This window comes from Mytilus californianus, unplaced genomic scaffold, assembly GCF_021869535.1.
Source record: "Mytilus californianus isolate M0D057914Y unplaced genomic scaffold, xbMytCali1.0.p SCAF_6, whole genome shotgun sequence".
NCBI lineage: Eukaryota > Metazoa > Mollusca > Bivalvia > Mytilida > Mytilidae > Mytilus > Mytilus californianus.
This window is the reverse complement of record NW_026262712.1, coordinates 71,554,077-71,579,264: the sequence shown is the minus strand read 5'-3', so window position 1 is coordinate 71,579,264 and position 25,188 is coordinate 71,554,077. Positions and strand designations below refer to the sequence as shown.

Genomic DNA, 25,188 nt, shown 5'->3' with positions numbered 1-25,188 from the left:
CTTTTGTTGCTGTATATTATATTTGTTTTTTGTTTTGTACATATCTGAATTGTTTTGTCATTTCTGGGCTTTTATAGCTTAATTATGCGGTATGGGTTTTACTTATTGTTGAAGGCCGAACAGTGGTTTATAGTTGCTAACCTTTTTACGTCATTTGGTCTTTGGTAGAGAGTTGTCTCATTGGCAATCATACCATATCTTCTTATCTTTATATCTTTAAACACTATTTTCACCCTACCACATATTTGGTACTGATGTTAGATCTCTGAGTCTGTATATATAATTTATAAACGGCGACTCTTTACTTTAGGTGATTAAAAGCTAGATATACTTCAAGGCACTAAGTCTTGTCTATAAGACCATATATTGACCTCAAGATGGTTTCTGTTGTTGTCTCCTTGATGTATACCCTACATCTCCTTTTTTAAATATATAAAGAAAAAATTCCCTTTTGAGTCTACCTCAAACTTGTCATCATCAAATGCCCCTTTAATTGTATCTAAGGCTCTAGATGTTGCTGCTCTACGAGGACGCCATTTTCTCTCTGTCTGTACTGCAATGCTGCCATGGAAATCTTCATCATCTTGATCTTCATCAGTTTTGTCTATATAAATCTTGATACATTTGTTAATGTATTTTCTCAATCTGGTTGCCATTCTTCCCAGTTCTACAGAGGACAAAAAATTGTAAAGACACCCTATTATAATTGAAGTTTCAGGGAATCTCAGAAAATCAATACTGTAAATTCAGAAATTAATGCGTGCATTTATTATGGCGATTTTTGAAGAGTGGACACAAATGCGAGATTAATTATTGCGATTTCATGAAAATCTACACATAGATGCGTGTATCAGATATCATAATGCGAGTTCTAGTTATTGCGATACTATCACAGTTGCATTATTCGCATTAATAAAAACCTCGCAATAATTTCTGAATTTACAGTATCATAATTTAAAAAGATTTTCATGAAACTAATTACAAAACAAGGGTCCAAAAACAGTCATATTTGCTAGTCATCTGATTATTAATAGAAATCACTAAAATAAAATAAATAAATGGGGAATTTGTCCATGGGACACAGATGATGCCCCCGCTTGCATATAATGTTATAAAGGGACATAACTCAAGAACTGTAAAAGTGACGCCACCAAAATTTAAACTTGATCTGTGTTTTGTGGTAATAAGCATTGTGTATAAGTTTCATAACATTTGGTCAAGGCAAACTAAAGTTAGAGAACGGAAACCAATTTTGGGACGTACAGACGGACAAGGGTAAAACTTAATGCCTCCTCCGCTACGGCGGGGGCATAAAAATTAGGTTACTTTCAAAAAGTGAAATTTCCTCAATCTCCTAAAATAAATAAATAATAATATTTCAATTTTATTCACCAGTATCTAAATCTTGATTACATTAAAAAATTGTTGCTCAGTATTTCATTATAAACAACAACTCCCTCTACAAATAACTGTTTTAATGCTCTAGAGTATAATAGACTAAGGATGCATTCACTTGCACTGGTATTATCACCTGACAGATGACTTTTGATCAAGTCCTGAAGTTTAACTTCATTACTTGATAAGGCTATCCAAAATTTCTGGTTTGTTTGCTTTTATCTAATTTGGTGATGCTTTAAAAGATATTTGAAAATCAGTCCACTTGGATCACTTTTTGGCCCCTTGAAGCCATGTTGGACTTTTAATTAGGACAAGTTACAGAACTGGGTAATTACCCTGTATGTATGCATGGTTTATTTCATTTTACTTCATCTTTTATTGAAAAGAAAAGCAAACAATATATAATTTCCAAAAGTGTTTCAATGTTAAATTTAACTTTCACTGGTAGCAACTTTGAATTTCTGATAAGCACCAAAGTAATAAGGGGCTTATTCAGAATTTTTACAGGAACATATCTGTCAACATTTGTTTCATCTTATTTAATAGATCTTGTGAATAAGTTTTCCAAAGTTCAGCCAATCAAAAGTTAGAACACTGTCAAAGAACTTTGTATTTGTAAGAAACATACCTTCCAAGTTTGGTTTCAATTTCTCAAGCAAATATCAATAAGTAATTAGACATACAGATGTACAAAGGTAACACTTAATGCCCCCTCTGGTGACGGTGGGGGGGGGGGGGGGGGGGGGGGGGGGCATAAAAAACAGACAACAGATGCTAAGAGATAGCAAAAGATAAAGTGACTACAGATGGATGACGACAGATCATAGTAATAAAGTGAACATAAAAAAGCAAGCTCTGCTCAGGAAGTTTATGAATACTAATATTAACTAATATCTCTCAACTTTCTTATAATCTTTTAATGTCCTTATAGCTGTAGGGAAGGAGGGGAATAAATTACTCACCACTGTCAGCCCCACTGAACTGGAAACAATTGTTTATCATCAGATTAAAGTCTGCAACAAATTTTTTTGTCGTCCTATATCCCCCACTTGTCAGCTTTTTCTCAATTGTTGACAGGTCCATGGGTTTCTGTAGTAAAAGAAAATTTATGATGGTTAATAAGTTCATGCTGTACATTTGAAATCTTACATAAATTTTCTTTCCCATAATTTGAATTTCACATTTGGAATTTTAAATGCCTTAAGATGTTGCTGTCCTGCCATTAATAACTGAAAATAACAAGAGGCTCTCAAGAGCCTGAATTGCTCACCTGTAATTTTTTGCTTAAATCTTTCATCAATGATTATTTTTGCTATTCCATATATTTTAATGAATGGCTTAAAACTTCCATTGAAATGTTCTTTGTATCTGTCATATTTTCTTCAAAATCATAGAAATGCATTTTACCCTTATGTTTTATTTTAGCCATAGTGGCTATGTTTCTTGACGTACAAGAAAATAAAATACAAAATTTATACTAGATACTCTGAAACTCATTCAGCCCAATTTTGGCTGAAATTGATTCAGCAGTTTCAAATAGAAGATTTTTTAAAGTAAGCAAACTAAATGAACAAATTGTGAAAAATTTATTTTAAAGGGCAATAACTCCTTAAGGGGACAATTGACAATTTTGGTCATATGAACTTATTTGTAGATCTTACTTTGCTAAACATTTTTGCTGTTTACAGTTTATCTTTATCATTAATAATATTCAAGATAATAACCAAAATCTGCAAAATTTCCTTAAATTACCAATTAAGTGGCAGCAATCCAACAATGGGTTGTAAGATTATCTGAAAATTTCAGGGCTGACACAGCTTGGCCAAATAAACATTTTTATCTCATCAGATTAGCTCTAAATGCTTTGGTTTTTGAGATATAAGCCAAAAATTGCATTTTACCCCTACATTCTATTTTTAGCCATGGCGGTCATGTTTTTTACGAAACAGAAAATAAAACACAAACTTTATTCTAGATACCCTTAGAATCATTCAGCTTATGTTTGGTTGAAATTGGTTCAGTAGTTTCAGAGGAGAAGATGTTTGAAATAGTTTACACCAGACGGACGACGACGACGATGGGCGCCAAGTGTTGGCAAAAGCTCACTTTGAGCTAAAAAATATTGCAGGTTCTTCCTTGTATACTGTATTTAATGTAGATGTTATAAACAAGTGAGCTGCGTCGGATAGAAATCCACCTTATGCAAGTGCATGTATAAGACTGATTGATTTTGGAATTTCAAGTATGAAATAAAAGATGGAATTTTGGTCTGTTTTGTAGGGTTCTTATATTAACTCATTTTTAAAACAGTTACAGACTTTGCATTAGGATTTGTTCAACCTGAAATCAGTTAACAGATGTATTGCTATTTATTTGCATAAGGTGGATTCTATCCGTCGCAGCTCATTTTTATTTGATAAGGAGTGTTACAAGAAGAAGAAGCTCCTGCATCACTGTGAAGAATACAAAAAATACAGAAAAAATTGATGCTAAAAAAGTATCATATTCCGTGGATGCCATCATATTTATTTTTTTGCTGCCGTTTTCAAGACAAGTGTTTAGACAATATGTACATTCTTGTTTTATATTAACCTATATAAACAAGGCATTTCCTCAGCAATTTTTCCCATCAATGAAAAATATTGAGTACACAGAACACACAATAATGTCAATCTTCATGCTAAGCATACACCAATGTAATTCAAAGAACTGGAAAACAAGCAGTAGGTGTCTGACAGATCCGAAAAGTGTACACACAGTATTACTCTTCACTGTTGAGATGCTGACCAAATATGAAGTTCATATGTTCAACTGTATTTTAGAAATGTGTGACGAAACTGTTTTTTATGAAGTTAATCTGTTATGTGGTTTCAGGAAATAGTGGGATGAAAATATTTGTTGAACACACAGACAGATAAACAAGGTGATTGCAATATAGCCCCCACTCCAAGAGTGGAGGTATAATAAAGAAATGTGGTATAATAACCAATTAAGGATGTTCGCTACTCTGTTTCAAAATAACAAGCTTTTTAAAAGACTGTTATAAATTGATAGTATATAAATAAAGAAACTAAAAAAGCGGAAAAAAATGAAGGGTAAGTGTGCTTGTTTTCGAGATATAAGCCATTTAAAATTTGGCGGGAAATGATTCTCTCTAGACTTTTCATATATATAACATTGGCATCTTTTTTCTTTCAAAAACGACGAAAAAATAACCAGGATTTTATAAGATTTTCAACGATAAACATTTTAAACTACATGTAATAAAATTCTGGAAAGAAAAGTAGGGCTTTGCGGGCAAAATTTTTTAATGGCTCTACATGGATAAAACCAGAGGATTCCGAATATCTGACAAAAATTCAAAAACGAGAGGAGCGAACATCCTTAAACAACAATCCACCAATAACAAAAGGACAACGATGTAAACTACTACAGGCCACCATAAGGCCTTCAACAATGCATGGTTAAAGATGCATTTAATGACATCCAATTCTAAAAATTCAGATTAAATGTCATTTAAAATTTGAATAACAACATTGTCATCAAAGACAAAGTAATTTAAATATAATTATAAACAAGCCTGCGGTAAATTTACTTTTATAATTTCATGATATCCTGGAGCAATTTCTTCCTCAACTGGGTCCAGGAAAGGCCAGGAATCCTTATGGGACTTAATTTCTTCCATCACTGAAATGTAACATTAAAATGTGTATTTAAAAATATGATCATTGTAGATGTGTAATAAAACTAATAAAGTAATTATCAGAACAATGAAATACAAAAAAATATTATTACTCGTAATCAATAAATACTTTTGGTAAAATCTGCTCTATATAAAAACAAATATTCTTGCCCTTAAGGTACCTTATAACCTTTACTGGAAGTGTATTTTCTGTAAATAAAGTATATATTGTAGGGTTTTCCAAAATCTTTGATGTAAGTTTATCAAGATGAAACCTACTAAATGAAAATTTAAAAGATATAAAAATGGGAGATAACTGCAGTTCTACAATACTTACTTTTTTCCATATCATCTAAAGTTTCTCTGTCCAATTCTACTCTGTAAACAGAAAGACAATACATCAAAATAGGCATAAAATAAAAACTTATGTGAATTTGCAGACTTTATAGAAATTTTAAAGGAACAAGTTTGTGACAATTAACAAAGGGCTCCCAAGAGCCTGAATCGCTCACCTTGTAAAAAAATATGCCATTCTGATATTTCTTTTTTCTTTATTACAATCAGTTATGTTTGCTAATTTGTAGATCTAATATTTGTGTCATTTTTGTAGTTTTACAGTTTATACCTATCTATTAACGTTTTTGATATAAAAAAAGTCATTTAATGGCAATAAATCCTCTAACTAGTGTAATAATTTGGCCATGTTGACTTTCTTGCAGATCTTGTTTTGCTGATGTTTTTTTTCATTTTTTTAAAGTTTCTCTAGCTCAAGACCTATATTTTTGACAAAAATGCAAAAATGGATAAAAATCATTGTTCAGGGGAAATAACATCTACAAGGAGTCAGTTGACAATTTTTGGACACAATGACTGATTTGTAGCTCCTATTGTGCTGAACAATTATGCTATATATTGTTGCTCTCAATCTATGTTTTAGCAAAAAATCCATAAAATTAGTAAAAATAGTCATTCTGGGTAAACATTTCAGTATGTTATAAATCAAATATGAGAATTTGATTCAAATCAGTGAAAATGAATTTGACAGCTAATGCCCCTTTTAAGGAAAAATTTAAAAAACACAAACTATATATCAGATTTTCTAAGGATAATTCAGCCCAAGTTTGATTGAAATTGGTCGTAGTTTCAGAGGAAAAGATCTTTGAAAAAGTTTAAATTGGACAACAGAAGACTGGTGCTAAAGGATGGTAAAAGCTCACTGGTTAGGCCAGTTGAGCTAAAAATTGCAAATGTTTAGGTTGAAAATTATAAGGATTAAACACATTTTGTTTTCAAGGTGTTATTGAAGAAATAATTCATGCAAGCCATACATTAGTTTGGAATTTTTAGCTTTATCCTAGAGGGAGTATAGAACAGCCACACACATGGCACGCGTATAATATCTTCTGTTTTATAAATTCTGTATTTGTTATATTAGAATTAATTCTTCCTGGAAGCCATAGATTTGTTGTCATTTTCACATGGCTCAGCCTTTATAGCTGTTGGTCTAGGCCATATGAAAATTTCCAACAAATCTATGGCTTGCATGAATTATTTCTTGTGTGTTCATCAGAGTGACAATTAATCCTTACCTGTCATCATCTATGTATTTACTGTTCGAGGAATTTCCTGTGTACATAAGTTCTGGTGGAATCTCTTTACCCATAGCCAGCAGAGCAGCTCGTTGTTCTCTCTGCAGTAAACGGTTCTGTCTCTCTGAAATAAATCAGGTGTAAAAATGAACTCTTGATCTTTTATACAGTGTTTCTAGGCTATATGTGAGAAACTTAGAAGCAAAATATTCAATAAAAACATAGCAGCTGCATATGAATAATTTCATGTTCAATTGGTATAATAAAAGTTCAAAGTATCATTTGAATATCAAACACTTTTTTTGTACTGATCTGTTTTTCACTATCATACACACTTTTCTCATCAACTATACCATTTGTTTTCAAAAATTGATACCAGGTTTAAAGTTACTTTAAAATATATATCCTTTTTAAAGTATCAATGTCTGAGAAAATGTATGTATATGTAAGCGTAAGCATGTCTCCATTGAATAATTAATTGAAGAAAACAAATGCATCTATAATGGGAATTTATGAAAAGGTGATTTAATGAGTTTAATGGGAAGCTTCAATCTTAGATCATCTTAGGATGCATTTTTTAACAAAAGATATTATATAGAAGGCTAATATTATGTTCATGCTGGGAACAGTATATCAATATATATATGTTCTTGGTTCATGATTTATAACAACTTTATTTGACAAGGCCAGTTATGTAATAAACTGTTATCACAGAGATATGTCTCACCTTTTTGTAATTTTGATAATGCAAATGTTGAAATTAGAATAGCAATACTTTAACATGTAAGTGATGCAAATATTCAAAGTCGATGAACCATGACTGAAGGTACATGGTTGAACAATCTCCATGGAAATAAGTTGTGCCAATGTTAATACAACTGCATACCAAATACCATTGACTAATCATAAGTCTTTCCCTTCAAACAAACCTAAACACAAACATTAACATTAACTTGTAAACTAGGTAAAAGTTTCAAAGTCAATGAACCATGATGAGGGGGTGGGGCTATATAATCTCCATGGAAATAAGACTTGCAAATGCCAATTAATTTGCATACCAAATATCATTGACATAACATTAGCAGTTCATCTTAAACTGATCTAATCACAAACTAATACATATAAACTAAGCAAATGTTTCAAAGTCAATAGACCATGACTGAGGGGGCGGGGCAAAATATTCTCCATGGAAATGAGATGTGCTAATGCTTATACAACTGCATACCAATTAACATTGGCCTACCATTAAAGGTTCCCCTTGAAATGACCTAATCACAAACTAATCCATGTAAACAAAGCAAAATTTTCAAAGTCAATAGACCATGACTAAGGGGGCGGAGCCAAATAATCTCCATGGAAATGAGATATGCCAATGCTTATACAACTGTATACCAAATATCATTGACCTACCACTAGTGGTTCATCTTAAACTGACCCAATCACAAACTAATACATGTAAACTAAGCAAACGTTTCAAAGTCAATAGACCATGAATGAGGGGCAGGGCCAAATAATCTCCATGGGAATTAGATGTGCCAATGCATATACAACTGCATACAAAATATCATGAATGAGGGGGCGGGGCCAAATAATCTGCATGGAAATGAGATATGCCAATGCCTATAAAACTGCATACCAAATATCATAGACCTACCACTAGTGGTTACCCCTAAACTGACCTAATCACAAACTAATACATGTAAACTAAGCAAAATTTCAAAGTCAATAGACCTTGACTGAGGGGGCGGGGCCAAATAATCTCCATGGTAATGAGATGTGCCAATGCTAATACAACTGCATACCAAATATCATTGACCTACCACTAGTGGTTCCCCTTAAACTGATCTAACCACAAACTAATACATGTAAACTAAGCAAAGTTTCAAAGTCAATAGACCTTGAGTGAGGAGGCGGGGTCAAATAATCTCCATGGTAATGAGATGTGCCAATGGTAATACAACTGCATACCAAATATCATTGACCTACCACTAGTGGTTCATCATGAACTAGACCTAATCACAAACTAATACATTGTTGACGCCGCCACTGCCGTCGCCGGAAACAACATACCTATATCTCTCTTTTTGACTCCAAGGCCAGTCAAAAATCTGGCAAGAATTGTACACATGAGAGCACTAACGATGCAATTCTCCGTATAATAAATGATTCAAAGGGGTGTAACTCTTTTAAAAATAATTGATCGGCACTGATTTTCGAACTCATACAAGACATTGCTGATATAAACCTATGATATAAGTTTCATAAAAATCTGGCAAGAATTGAACACGTGAGTGCTTTAACAAGACCGGACAGATGCCTGGTATTTCTATGTCCCCCGCAACGTGTTGCATGGGGACAAAAAGATGATTCTCAAAATTTGTGAATTTTTAACAAAAATCAAAAGGGACCTTCCTTTCATAAGTATTGTCATCTGGATAAAAATTTTAGGAATTACATCACAATATCTGTGGGTTAGGCAATTTTTTTAAATTAACAAAATGAATGCATGATGTTATTATACTGTGGATTCATTTATTTTCGTGGGTATCAATTTTCGTGGATTGCTGAAAACTTGCATATTCGTGGATATTTGATTTCGTGGTTTTGCCAATCTCTGTATACAAAGCCTATTGAAAATATGATATTCATTGAACATTTGAATTCGTGGTTCACCTGTTCCCACGAAACCAACGAAAATTGGTATCCAACAAATAATAATGAATCCACAGTACATAGAAATTTTAATGTACCTTCTCTAGCTTTTTGCCTTTCTTCTCTCAATCTCCTTTCTTCCTCCTGACGCTCTATTTCCTTCAGTTTTTCTCTTTCTTCCTCCTCTTCTTTCCTTGTTTGTTCTTCCAACTGATGAGCTTCTTCCAATATTCTTTCCTGAAACAAACAGGTATGCAACTACGAGGTTCAGTACAGATTTATTTTGTTAACATGTTCAAATCAGTGAAGTTAACATGTATAAATCTTGTGATCTATGAAAGGAAATGAAAATCTGTCACACAGTATGGCATATCCAGATGAAGCTTTGTTCCATGTATGCAGAAGCTAATACCTGTAGTTTTATTATGGAATAGAGGTAAAATTAGTATTTTAAGGTCTCAACCCTCCCTGTTTTTAATTCTTGATAATTGGACAATACATACCTGTTCCAGGAACTCTCTCATCTTCATAGTTATTCTTGCTGACACACGCCTAGGAGCCATTTCTGCCTGACGTTTTCTCTTGTCTCTCTCCTGAAATGATATTGTAACACCACATTAGTCCTGTACTACATGTTTTTACATGCTAATGGATTATTGTATTTTACTGCTAGGGGGCCTCGGTGGCCAAGTGGTCTAAGTAGTTGAACTACTATATTAGTAGCCTGTCAGCACTGAGGTTGTGATTTTGAATCCCAGACATGGCAGGTGCACTCAACTCTAATCTTAATTGACTAGGATTGTCAGTTTTCCTACAGAAAGTCAGTGGTTCTCTCCAGTTCCCTACACCGTTAAAAACTGACTGCCAAGAAATAGCACAAAAGTGGTGTTAAATACCATTCAATCAATCAATATTTTACTGCAAAAACAGCAATAAAAAGGTTCATAGTCTCCTACAATGAATTTAATCAATTGCTATCAAAGTACATGTAACACCATTTTTTGTTTAACCAAAACATAACCAGCAAATTTCATACATTAGGCATCAGGGAAACTAAGGTAAACCAAAAGGTTTAGCAGTTCCTGCTTTACTGGTGGCATCTGTTGCATAACTCATTGCAGGTAAAAATTAGACGAAAAGTCATATATGTCAATATCACAATCAAGGAAAAGCTAGTGGCTACTTATAGTAGAACATATCTGGTAATCTGTGACACAATTATTCCATAACAGTACAAAATGAAAACTGAAAAATCCCCCTTTTTTTATGAATAAAAACCTGTAACTCGGAAACGTAAAATCTAAAATATATAAAATTCGAAAGGGAGATCATGTCAATAGATATAAACAATTCACCGCAATTTCTTGCAAGTTGGTGAAAGCATTCTTGAGTTATTGTCCGAAAACTGGAAAATCCCCCTTTTTTAAATGAATAAAACCCCATAACTCGGAAACATAAAATCTAAAATTTATAAAAAACGAAAGGGAGCTCACGTCAATATATATAAACAATTCACCAAAGTTTTATGCAAATTGGTTAAAGCGTTTTTGAGTTAATGTCCGACATGTTGACGACTGACGGACTGACGGACAGACGGACGGACGGACGGACGGACAATGGTTTACCATAATACGTCCCGTAAACGGGCGTATAAAAATCATGATTACGCCCATAATCTATCAAAGGGATGATTACAACTCTCTATTTGAAAGTATTGGTTCAATAGCTCCCTTGTAAGCGACAACCCTAACATGATCCCTATATATTCTCCATATGTAGGTAGTGCATGAATGTTGCTACACAGAAATGGAAAGTTCACAATAAGAAAATTGAAATTGCCTCCTTTGTCTAAAACAACCCTGATGGTTAATTTCTATATGATAGTCATAATATTATGCAGACTTATGGTGTCTCTGGTATCCATTATTTCAAGTTCATTAGGATGGATACCATCAACACTATTTCACCAAACTTTAGAAATATTCAGTGAAAGTACTTCATCTATATAGCAGAATGTGAAGTTAATGGTTAATGCCAGCTTCTTTTCATTTTCAAGAATCTCCTGTATGAAGTCTGCCTCATAATAATATAGGAACATGTTGGAAAGAAGAGGGCACAGTTGGTTCCAATAGGAATGTTGATTGACAGTTGAAAAACCCATTCTCCGAACAATACAAATATACCGGGTATGTTGTAAAAAAAAAAACAAGGGTCTTGAAGAAATCCGCTTCAGAGAACTTTTTTTTTAATCAGAGTGATTTTATAAAAGTAAAAGTTGTACATCCCTAAGACAAGATATTTGCATCTGCAATTCAGCAATTTGAAATTTATGCTAGAACAATAATAACAAATCACCGCTGAACTCATCTGTTCCCCAACAAATCTCTAAAAAATATATGTAAACTTGTTATGTAAACTTGTTTTACATTCAACATGTTCAAGAAAGACAATAAAGATAAGCACTGAATCTCCTCAGCAACTTATATGACTAAGCTCTATAAATAGACATTACAAATTTCCTAAATAAATTAGGCAATCTATTTAAAGTTATGACAGAAGTTGTCATGTTTTATTATCAGTTAATTATTCTGCAACAGATGGCTTCTGTGTTGTACTTTAAATATAGGTCCATGCAATAACACAATCAACTTATCTATTTCTATAACTTTTCAAAAGGCAATTGTAATGACTCCATCTACTTTATATAGATATAATGCAATTACACTGGCTGCATCATTTTATATGATGGCAGATTGATAACCATTTGCCAACAGTTCTTCACAATTTAGACAAACATGAACAACTCATAAAAATCCTATCGACCCAAAAATTACTCTGAAACAACTAACAAATATATATTTTTCAAGGAATATCATTTTGTAATATTATACAGAAAAATCAAATTTCATTATTTTCTAGTATTTCAGGAAGTTATGGCTCTTCAAAAGTAACAGTCACGCTTTGTGAACAATCTTCTCAGAATCATCAATAAAAGACAAATGATATTCAACCTTGGGATAGGATTGTCAAGGTCAATCCACAGCTGGTATTCTTTCAACCATATTCAGGTAGTTATAGGAATTTGTATATGATCCTGCTTTGTAGTACTCGCACATGTTGAGCTGGTCTTATAATGTGTTAGCTCACAAGTTAACACTACCCTTAGCTCATTACAAATGATCACTGTACCTTGAAATCAAGGTCACAATATCTCTTTGGATAGTTTCTGCAGTAAATTTAAATTGTGAAATCTTATCTGCTTCACATCAAACTAGTTTACCATGACCACTGAACCATGAAATCAAGCCCATGCCATTCTGGGGGCTTCTACTTAAGATAAATAACATAATTATGTTGGAGAAAAACAAACTGACTTCTATTATAAATTTTAGTTAGTTTTCTTCTTGTATTGTTTTTGACAGTATCCTCTGTTTATTCACATTAGCCCAGCATATACTTGAAGATTCTATTGAACCCATGAGATTCTTTTAAACAGATTTTATCCCCCCAAAAATCAAAGGTATTTTATATTTTACTCAACAATTGCTTCAAACCAATCTAACTTTATTTGACTGAGACAATGAAGTTTTTCATCAAATTAACCTGTCCACAAACAGGATATCATACACTTGGTGACTTTTATTTCCCTCCTTTTTGAGTCTATATGTCTGGTATCAACCACTCTTGAGTCTCTCAATTAGGTCGCTCAAAGGGCATTTTGATACATTTATCAGTTTGGAAACACTGCATGGTATTAGTATATACAAGGCATAGTTCTTTGAAGCTTATCAAAACATATCTCATAGTATTTCATAGACCATTTTAATTGTTATGTTTCTAGTTTCAAGTCAGTGGTAATGTGAGGGGTCTTGGAACCCTAGTTTTTCTAATAATTTATATAACATCCTTTCATCATATCAAGACCACAGAAAATTTTGAACATTAATGAATTATTAATCTGTAAAACAAGTTAATTTTTTGGTTTCTTGTAGAGAAGCTTTTTAACAATTTTTTTGAATGATTTTTTAAACTTTTCATACCAGACCATACATATATTGATCCAATCAAAACAATTGAAAACAATCTGGGATGGTCTTGTATTATGATCAAAAGAAATATGTAAAATTCATGATCTCCATCTATTATCATGATTATGTTTTTATCTTATATTTTATTATAAATTTTTTTCATCAAAAGAAATAAAATCTATATTTGTGCACAATAAGCAATTATAAACACTTCAAACATTAATGCACATAAAAAAAAAATTAGCAGCATATGTTCTATATCAAGTGGGAGTGACAAAGAATTCATAAGTTTGTAAGACATCCCAATACTTGTCCTTAAAAAGTTAATACTGATACCAAGATCTTAAGAATACCAGACTCAACTTTCATTGATTATTGTTTGCTGTATGTCCAGTGGCAAACATTTCATGAATGATGTTCAGAACAAGCTAGACACAAGAAGAGCCTAATGCATATACCTGTAATAATCCCCCTTTTATTGTAATTGAAATAGAAAAAGTTTCCTAAAAATGCGAAGTTTGAAGATTGGACTTAACTGAGGGATTCATTTTTGTGATTTCTCAAAAATCTGCATACAGTTATATGTATGAGATATCAGAATGTGAGTTTTATTATTGCGATACTCATTCAGCTGTATTATTCACATTAATAAAATCCTTGCAAAATTTTCTGAATTTTCAGTACCTGTACATAGTACAACTTACTTTAATTCAAGTAAATCAAGTTTTGAGGCACTTTCTAAGAGACAACAGTAGTATGCTTTCTAGGCTATTCTGTTAAGGCCCTTATGATTTTTGTGCTCTCCAAGGTTTCATGTTTGGCAAACGTTGGTCTCAAGCTTACCAGCTGAAAGTTATTCCAGAAAATCATATTTTTCTTTCTTTGCCTTTCCAAAAAGTACTTTTGATTATACAAATATAAGTTAACAAACAATGCAAAAGTACTGAAATTGTTAACAAAAATAAGAACGACTCTTTCAGATCCAAAGACAATGCATTCCCCACTCCATAGTCTGGTCCCAATCCTTAAAGGTTAATATAAACAGAGGATTGCCTTACAACAAACGAAAATAACTTCAATCCACAGATGAAGCTGCTCGAGATGCAGACTCCCTGTTTGATGAAAAGGTTAATAGAAATATTATTCTTCAATTTTCAATCTGTACTCAACATGCTGAAACAAAATTAGCATTGTTACAAGTAAGAATACAATAAAACACAATAGAGAGTTGTCGTTAATTGATCAATTCGTCCAGTAGGCAGAAATATGATGCTGAAATGATGAGGAATATTGGTATATTTAATTGTATAAAGAACTCCAGCAAAATATTGTTCATTTCATAAAATGTCAATTCTGATTTTCCTCCCCCACACATCTACTTTAAAATTCATCACTGTCGATTTCTCTTTCACTCTGCATATATATTTAGAAGTAAATCAAATAAAAAACTATTAGTTTCCGTAAATTAATCTCAACTCGGTGAGAACAAAGTTAAAAAGGGAAACTATGAAAAGTTGACACGATAAATTATGAATCAGTTTATAAACCTACATATGAATTAGGGGATGTGGGGTATAGTAACAGGATACCCAATACTTTTCACTGAGACAACAACCCAACATAACTAAAACACCAAAAGACATCTGGTAGTCAACATCAGGTCTTCAGCAAAAGAATAGTGTTTAAAAATATCAAGCTCTTTTGCCTCACAAGTCTAGTAAAGTTCTGGATAAATATAACACAGAGTATATCAAAGATCTACCATCAATATCAAATTCAATAGATGACAGAAACAGAAAGATATAACAGAACAACTGATGAACTTGCTGGTTTGGGACAGGCACATGAACTTGTAGCGGCTTAAGACTAGGTTTATTGGATCTAAAACCTCTATCTTTATTTTTTATCTGTGGAAAAGTATTAAAAATTAGTCAAAATGTCAAAGCCTTGACTTAACATTTACCTACACTTCTGAAACACAAGATACTAATGTTCGTTCATTTTCTATGGTGAATTTTCTTTTCAACAAGAAATGGCTTTCCCATTGTGAGATGTTACAAATTTGCAATACAAAGTTAATGGACATAACATTTGTAAGAGGTTTGTCCATTAATTCTGATGTCCTCTTCAACAAACACACTGATGGGTTAACAAAGCTTTAATTAATGAATGAGTAACAACTTGGCATTCCTTAGTGACATCTGACCATTTCACCACAGTTCAAGTAAACATTTACACATTCAGAATTTAAACATTTTCAAATAACAATGAAAAAGCAAATAGGCTTTTGCAGATTAGTCAAAAATGTAAAATGAGATTTTATAAAATATATTTGGTTTTCTTTATTTCCACTGAAACAACAATGTATGTGTTGTTGTGCTTAGCATTAAAATTTAGGGAAAGAATGGAGACAAGAAACAAAACTCTTTTTTACCTAACCATACTTCCTTCCAAAGAACCCTTTACAAGAGAGCTGGTGATTACCCTGAGTTATAAAACAGAAATAGATCCTCTTTTGCTGCATTTATTTTATTATGATATTTTCAACATTTTTAAATAGAATCAAAATAAAATACAACTATCAAATAAAACTTTTAATATATTTCTCTCCTGACACTGATTATACCTTCAAACTACAAAAATATGGCCATCTTATAATGATTCCCTCAGCAGGGATTCATCACCTTCTACAAATACCTTTAACAAACATTTTCTGTAGCCATAATAGTCACTGATTAGTTGACCAAACAAAGGCTCAACAGGACTTCCTGGTTAGAGTTTAGACTAAGCAGCTGATCCAAGCCCTCTACATTCTATCTAACCCTTATTAGGGTGTTATAATTTAATTAGAACTGACATCGTTAGCAATCATCTGAATAAAATTGTGACAAACAAGATTAATCTGGTGAAGATACCACCCCATGACATCAAGACGACGCCCACTTTCATATGTCACATTCTTCACTGTGTCATGTACCGATTACCTGACAGTTTCACCTGTTTCATTCATAAATGTGATGGTTACAGCACCAGAAAGTACAGGTGAAATTTCTTCTGTTTTCATGTAAAACTTAACTTATTTCAAACATGATTTGAATTATGAAAATTAAGTAATCTTGGAACAGGTTGGCATAAAAACAGTTGTAGCAACTGAGCTCTATGAGTAATCTATGAAAATAAATATTACATTTATGAATGGCAATATAAATATGTTTGTAAATTTGCAATCAATAGACCAAAGTATGAATTTATATTTATACTTTTTCTTCTTTTTAAATGAATAGATTAATTATTTGGTACCACAACCGAATCTATGAATAAACATTTTAAATTTGGAATGAATGAATTTAAACAGTTTCAGACAAATTTATTTTTGTGTCAATAAATAAACCAATTTTAGTGTTGCTTTTTAAATATGATAATTACGTAAATTAGCATTGTATTATTGATACCCCTGAGATATTGGTAAGAGTGGGCTGACCAAACTATTTATAAATCCATTGATGTTAACTGATCAATATTCTGACATTGGTAAATCGGGAGTTACTACAGGCAGAGTAGTCAAGTCATTCAGAGGTAATTATGATTGTGGGACAGGGACTAAAGTAAGTTAAACAGAGTTTTGTTTAGTTTTGTTAAAAAAACATATGTTATAAAATATCTTTTATTTTTTTCAATAAATCTTTTCTAATTTCAGAATGATATTTAAAACATTGCTTTATATGTAACAAATTTTAAATTTTGTATCTAAATATTTTTTTTTTGTAGATTAAACTTGGAGGAAAAACACTTCACTTCAGAATTGTGATAAACACTGGAAACCTAATCAGGCTTACAATAGTTGAAATCTTTGATAGCTGAGGAACAATATATAAGTTTTGACAATTCATATAAGAATTTGACTTGAATTGTTGTAAACTTCAACGAGGGAGTCAAAAAAATACTGTTAAAATTAAAGGTAATTTACCTTTACGTTTTGATCTTTTTTACCTGGCGAGAATTCAGCTGGTTCACACAGGACAATAGATTGAGGTATTGTTTCATGGTGATGAAATTGTAGATATTAGACAACGATCTAATAAAACAATACTATCTAATAAAACAATAACGTTCGTGTAAAACAAATGATGACTCCTGTCAACATGCTTGTACCTCCAGCGAAACAATTGGAAGGAATTTAACCTTAAAATGTGCTTATATCATGTATTAAACTGCTTTTTAATCCTTAAGGACTTTATTTCAAATGTGCAAATGGAACAGTTGAAGTGCAAATTATAACTTAGAAGTTCAGGAGCCAACTTTGGACAGAGTCAGTACAAACTACTCTGTAACTTTTGACTGAAATTTATTTCGACAGTGTACATACTACCTGGAATATACAGAAGTAATCAACTAGACTGTGGTATCATGAATTTATATCAAATGATTACACTTCTATGTACCGTGATTGGTGGTATGGCGACACATCGTCAGAAACATACAACTTGTAATGAACAATTTTCCGACCGTTTAAACAAATGTATGGAAACGTTTACACCTTATGTAGACCAGTATACAGGGATCAAACCCAAGGATCCGTTCTTACATCATGTTTTTGTAACACATGTTTGCAAGTAAGTTTAATATTATTTAATATTTATGTAAATTGGATAATCCAAGGATTTTTAGTACATGCAATGTAGCATCTTGATTTAGCATTTATATTTTCAATGGCTATTGCTTTCTTCCCTTGTTTACTTTCTTCTTTCCAGATTTTAAATAAATTTCTTCACAAGCAATTAAATATTCCAATATTTCTGATCTATTTAATTATAATGCTGAAATTTATATATTTTATGTTTTGAACAAAGTGAAGCCTGTCCAATTTGATATTGTATAATTTGAAACTGTAAATTCCGAAATTATTGCGTGCATTTATTATTGCGATTTTGTCATTTTAGACTAAAATGCGATTCTAATTTTTGCGATATTGAGAAAAATCCTGTTTAATTCATATAAAAATATTTCAAAATGCGAGTTTAAATTATTCCGCTTATAACCCTGTCGCATTTTTCAATAATAAAAACATTGCAATAATTTCTGAATTTACAGTAGCTATATAAAACTATCACATCACTGCCTCTGTGGTTTACCACAAGCAAAAAAAACCAGAAACACTTATTGTTGTTAAAATTGGAAATTTGCTACAGCTTTTTTTTTCAAGTGCCCTTTTTTATCATAACATGTTTGTTATTCACAATTTATATGAATATGACACATGTTCACTTACTGCACATGCTAAAATTAAAATATGTTTGAGAGGATAAAGAGATTAACATATTAAATTTTTACAGAAGACTGCATGTTATAAATATGATGATACAAAAATAGATCAAATTTATAATGGAAGCATCAATTTCAGACTGTGACCTCACAATAACCTGCAATTATTTTGGGAAAATATTGAAACATTATTAATTACAGACATGTATGTGGTCTTCTTAGTAATTCAAGATAAGTAGAAAATAATAAGATATCGTAATCTCTAATTAACCAAAAAAATGCCTTTTATTTTTGGTTCAGCACCATATTTTGTTATGATATATTATCTTTTATCAAGATATTTTTTAAAGAAGATTTTTTTTGGTAAAACCGACTTAAAATTCACTGTGTATGACATAATGTTCACTATAACTAATTTCACTATAACTGATGGATTTAAAAGGAAAAAAAAACCTGCTTCAATATTGATTCTGTAACCTCTGACAAATATATGCAAATTAGAATGACAGATGGGAAGCAGAAAATGACACAAAAAGTAACACTATGATAATCATCTAACAATTAACTGTTTACTATCCATACAATCAAACTGATGTAATATGACCAGAAAGATCATACAAAGAGGACAAACATAGAACATGTGTGGAATGTCTTCAACTGCTTCAGAAGAAATTTGAATCTTATTTAAATGCAAAAACCTTTCACTTTTTTTTTCAAATGCTACTTAATACTTAACTCAAAAAAAACTTCATTAGCATAAAAAAGCAATTACTCAACAAAAGTGACAAGCTGACTTTAAATAATCTAAAACTTAAAATATTACAGAAAAATTAGTACAAAACAGGTGCATTCTGTGTTTTTTTGTGGGTTTGTTATCATTAAATGATATTTTTTTACCTTAAAGATTATCGATGGTTTTTAAAAGGAGAAGGTGTTTCTTAGCTACAATCTCATCAAAGGATAACAGCCCTTAGATGTTACGTAGCCGTGAAATATCCTAGGGCCTGAAAGACCATTGATAATCTGTTTATCCGAGGCAACATCAATGACAGGGGCTCATGACGTCATAAATTCTCTTTCTCTCAAGTGAGAAAAACTCATCACTTGAGTAGCGTGATATGAAAAATTATCACAAAAAAAAGGGCAAAGCAAAATTTAAGAAAATAGTGACAAATTATTTTATAACAATTTTTACCTTATCTAAAACATTGCCTTGACCATTGCTGACTTCAAAAAAAAAAAATCATAAGTCTTGTACTGCTTGTTATCTTTCTTGAAGAGTTGTTAGTAACAGAATATTTTTTTCAAAGATTTTTATACATTGTAATTTATTGTCAAATTAATTGGTTACAATGCTTTTTGTACAGGTCTTCTAACATTGTTTCATCTTATATTTCAGAAACTACAAGAAAATGCTTTTGTGCATACATGTGCTGCTTACAAACTGTAAAACTGTGGACACTATGAAAACTGTACAACATAAACTTGGACATGATTGGGTAATACAAATCAACCAACTGTGCAATATCCAATCAAATTCATCAAAAAATTTAAGTAATCAACAAATGACAACAGCCAAGTCAAGTGTAGATTTATATAACAGTAGGGATAAGGATAAAATACTAAGTGATTCAAATACTATCCATAATAGAGATCAAAATAAGATTCTCACAGGGAAATCAGAACAAATGACAAAACCTCATTCGCCTATGAATGAAGATCTGGCTAAAAGTGCCCTTTTCAATAAATTAATGCATTCCAGCGACAATGATGTGGAAATCATTACAATGTTTGTGTTTAGATCTGCACCTAAGACGACACAACAAAGAAGTTCATTGCCAAATAGTTCAAATGGCGCAGACAAACAAAAACTCGGTTCTGTGCAAAAATATCAGCCATTAAATCTGTTGGAATTGTTGATTTCTTACTGTGGAACTAGCAGCAAAGACGTAAACTCTGTAAAATACAGGTTTTTGGCGCAGAATGAAAATTCTTCTGACAAAAATGGAACTGTGAGACATTTTTCTTGGCAAGTGGTTGTAGTAATAACAGTTACAAATTACCTGTACAATGTGCTCAGATAACATAAATATCATTAACAAATGTTCACTTCTCTCTCATCTTTCTTCATTCTTTCGCTTTTTTTATCCTTCATATTGTTACAGGGTCAATTACGGATTCAATATATTTCTTTTGAAGTGGGGGGTCAGAATTGACTATAGTTATTTATTATTTGAGGAATGGGTTGTTAGAAACTGCAATATAAACAAGTCGTTAACCTTGGATATATGTAATATTATATAAATTACTGTCATTTTTCCTTAACTACTTTGCACTTCATATTTATTCTTCTTCCTCTTGTAAATATCAGCTTCTGTTACAGATCTTAGCAAGTCAGGTCTCATGTACTCAATAGTCTCATCCCTCTAGAAAAGTACACCTACCCCCCAAAAAACTTGATATAAATATATATATTGTTTATAATAAAAAAAAGTATGAAATAACATATCATTTAAACTTCCAGGGCTATAAAAAAATAAATGTCCACATATTGTAGGTGCATTTTTTTCGTGGATACCAATTTTCATGTATTGAGAAAAACTTACATGGGTATTTGTTTCGTGGATTTGCCAAAGTCTGTATACAAGCTTTTTGACAATGTATACTTTGCTGAACATTCAAATTTGTGGTTTACCTGTATCCATGAAATCCACAAAAATTGGTATCCCATGAATAATAAGAATCAAAAACATATTGGCAATATATTTAAACTCTCTTCATTAAAACAATTAGTTTTCAACTTTTATATTCCTGATTTTTGCAAATTGAATGAAAACAATAGGGTGATTCAGGTTTTACTATGGAACAAACCTACAACTTGTAAGACCGTCATTTCTAGTTCCAACATGTCCAGTAAACCATACATTTCAGTGTTTTATGTTTTCAATCAAACTGGAAGTGATGGTTCAATAATAAATACCACACCAGTAAATGACCAACCCTCAGAGAGAGTTAAATACTAGCACAGAATTGTCATGATTGTAATTACCTGTAATTTACCAATTCAGACCAGTCATGAGTCACATGACTGCATATCTAAACATCAGCCAAGCAAATGCCCCTGAGTAAGAAATCATTGAGGGTCTGCTTTTCAGCAAACCTTCATGTTCATGTGATGCAAATAATCATGTGCCATTTGAACTGATAATTGCACAGTATTTATTTGAATTTAAAGAAGAAAGTCATTCCAATTGACAAAAAAATTGACTGATTGATTATGCTTAATATCCAGCAACAAATATTACACGATTATTAATGTCAATGACAAAGTAGATGTAAATAAGTTATTAAAACATCTTACTTTGTGTAGACTGACATGCGGAGTTGAATTAAAATTTTTTTAAATGTGCTACCTCACAAGGAAACAGTTCTCAGGAATACATTCCACACTTCACAGACTATTTATTCTGACTCAAATTTACTTTTAACAAGTCATTGTTCTTGCTCATTTATGATTTGTGGTTGGTGAAAAAACGGAAAAAACTAATTTTAAAGTCTTTGGTTTGATTCAGTCATGGATAGAACCCACAATCGTCTGTACTCATGCAAACAAGCTACCAGGAGATACCTGGTCACAACAACAAAAGCATTTTACATTTTTTGAAACTTTATGGTCTAATTTTAGTCATTTCTTACAATAAACCAGAATTCTTGAGAACAGACGTTCTGATCAGACCAATTTCTAATTTTACTTTACTTTTACTCTGAATATATTTTTCTTAGCATGTCTACAGAATATTATATTTATTGTTTTCTTACATAAAAAGATATAAACTAATTACTTGCTGAAAATTTTATGAAACAAATAATAAACCAGATTTCAGATATTCAAACGAAGTTATAATGATTTTTATCCAATAACTAAGTATCATATCAATTATAATTATCATACAAGAAAATGCTAAAAATTGCCTTTTTCATCATTATCTGAACTACCTGGCAACCAGTGCAGCCTCAAACATTCATTATATTATCATGATTAAAGGTAATACAAAAATGCCATATTGTACAGACAATTTTCTGTAAGTTTCATTACGATTCAGTCATTGCTGAGGAGGAATTGCAAATACATAGCACAGATGGGTGAAAAAATTGAACAAATGAATACTGACCAATATAAATCTCCCTTCAATAACAGGCATGACAGGGGGGGTTTTTAAAAGATTTGAACCCAATAATTCACATGATGGATATTTATTGATTAAAATATGAACATTTTCAATGTTTATAAAGTAATTAATCATTTATTTTTTCACCAATTAATTTTTTTTGCTGAATGAACAATTTTCATTATTTATAATACATTTATTAATTCTCTTTTCCAACCAATTAATATATATTGCTGAACAAACTATTTCATTTGTCAATAAGATAATCAATTATTTACTTTTTTTACCAATAAGTCTATAATATTACATATTGCAGTCATAATTCATACCATTTTAAATGATGATAATGATATTTGAATCCAATGCAACAAGTTTACCACTGGTTGTCAAGTTTATTTTATCCCCTCATAAATTTCAATTAATAAAATATGAAACGTGTATTTATAAAATATCCCTTCCCATTTTCTGGTGACAAATCATGACCATCTAATCAGTACGCATTGTCATATGCTCCCGTTTGGATAAATACTTTATCAAATATACAAGAAGCAGGAAGCTGGAATCCTTTGGGTAAAACATTTTGTCTATAATATCTGTTATTGATTTGTATGTTGTTATGGAAAATTGTTTTTGTTATCTGTATCATCTTTTGATAATAAAATTGTGATGTATAATTCTGTTTGATCTGCCATATGAAAACTTTGACCTAATATTGCCCTCAGGCTGACAAGTCTACTGACAATATATCTGGAAAGATATCAGGGGTCAGAGACAGTACCAGGAATTGGATATACAAATCAGGGAGTTAGATTTCTGGTTATTGATATATGTTACCATAACATAATGTCTGCATTTCATAAACTCTATACTCTTTACATTGGGTGAATGTACCTTAGTCCCATGATACAGTTAATATAAAAATAAAGAGATGTAGTATGGTAATGAGTTACTCATTCATAATTCTTAGAGTATAACAAAATAAGCTAAAACACTAAAATATGTTGCCTTCAGGAATAGTAACAATATCCATATTGTCAAGGCGAACAAAAATGAAGAATTTTTCCTGAAATAACAAATGATTTGAATTGAATCATTTGCAGTTAAAGAGACCTTAATCTTGCAAATTCTACATTGAGAGCATAAAAAGATGCACATATATATATATAAACAAGAGGTTGGCAGTGGTTAACAAATATTGTTGATAAAACAGGATATTCTCAAGCATAAAAAGTGGGATATAGTGACCTGAATGTAATGAAACAACCAATGCAAATATTTGATATTCATCAGTTATGCTCAAGACTAAAATATCTGAATAGCAAATAAAATGCTCCGCAGGGCGCAAAGTCAACTTTGGCTGATGGAGTTGCAATCTTAGTTATCTTTGTAGGCCTTTGGTTTTCTCTTTCGAATTGTTTCACATTTTGTCATATTGGGGCTTTTTATAGCTTACTGCTCCTAATAAAGTACAAAAATGCAATATTTTGATAATTTATACACTTAAAATATACAATAAAAGTGATCATTATATTATGCCAATATAAAGTATTGTATACTGAAAGGATGGCACCTTTTAGGACCAAGTCCACTAGAAGCAACATCAACCCTGTCGGAGTAACATAAATGTATGAGATCTATTCCAGTTAGCAATCTATATATGTGCACATGATGCAAGGGCGATTCAGGGATGAAACATCTTTGATATATAACATTGGGTTTCTAAGAAATGGAATGAAAACACAAGTTACCTGTTAATGAAATATCTTGTATAATTTATAGGACAACAATACAGAAACATCAGATTGTGTATAACCTAAAAGCATAGTGTAACCAAAGTTATACAAATTTTCTCATTCATTAATGATGTCACAATCTAAAAATGCTTGTTCCCAAGTCAGTGGGGATGCCTTCAGCTAGAAGTTTATCTGCAATCATTAAAGCAGGTGACTATTTATTTTTAAAATCTCTTGGTGTACCATTCAAATGTAAAAAAGGTCCTATCACTCTGAAATGCCAGATCCAATGAAATGCTACATGTACATAAGATACGACAATCACACTTCTAAATGAATGAGATACAATATGATGGAATAATGGCAACAATAATCTGCAACAGTGCTTCTAGCTCTATTATAATTGTTATTTTATTGCATTACATACTATCTATCATGTGTTCAATTGTACTTTAATGTGATCAACAATGGCAACATAATGGGGAACTTTTAAACTGAACACTTTAAAAATAATAATAATACTAATGTGGTATGATTGCTAACGAGACAACTCTCCACCAGAGACCAAATGATGTAGAATGTTAGCATGTTTAAGCTCCAGTTGATGAACTGTAAGTGACTGCACCATGCATAATGAATGGATAGAGATGTTTAAAACAACTTCTTTCTGTCAAT

The 25,188-nt window shown here is 31.6% G+C and overlaps 1 protein-coding gene and 1 long non-coding RNA gene across 4 annotated transcripts in view; one reads left to right on the top strand and one right to left on the bottom strand.

Annotated features, from left to right (window-relative positions):
• Positions 1-25,188, bottom strand: part of LOC127704607 (uncharacterized) — a 57,618-nt gene that overhangs the window by 5,863 nt on the left and 26,567 nt on the right. For all 3 annotated transcript variants that reach the window (XM_052208723.1, XM_052208724.1, XM_052208725.1), the window contains 7 exons: positions 9,825-9,914; positions 9,420-9,558; positions 6,670-6,793; positions 5,418-5,458; positions 4,994-5,085; positions 2,361-2,487; positions 462-667 (listed from right to left, as the gene is read on the bottom strand). In XM_052208723.1, the coding sequence (XP_052064683.1) occupies positions 462-667; positions 2,361-2,487; positions 4,994-5,085; positions 5,418-5,458; positions 6,670-6,793; positions 9,420-9,558; positions 9,825-9,914 (819 nt within the window). The remainder of the gene's footprint in view (positions 1-461; positions 668-2,360; positions 2,488-4,993; positions 5,086-5,417; positions 5,459-6,669; positions 6,794-9,419; positions 9,559-9,824; positions 9,915-25,188) is intronic.
• Positions 16,810-23,454, top strand: LOC127704615 (uncharacterized). The gene is made up of 3 exons (XR_007983416.1): positions 16,810-16,954; positions 17,118-17,962; positions 20,011-23,454. It is a non-coding gene; the product is annotated as an uncharacterized LOC127704615 (long non-coding RNA).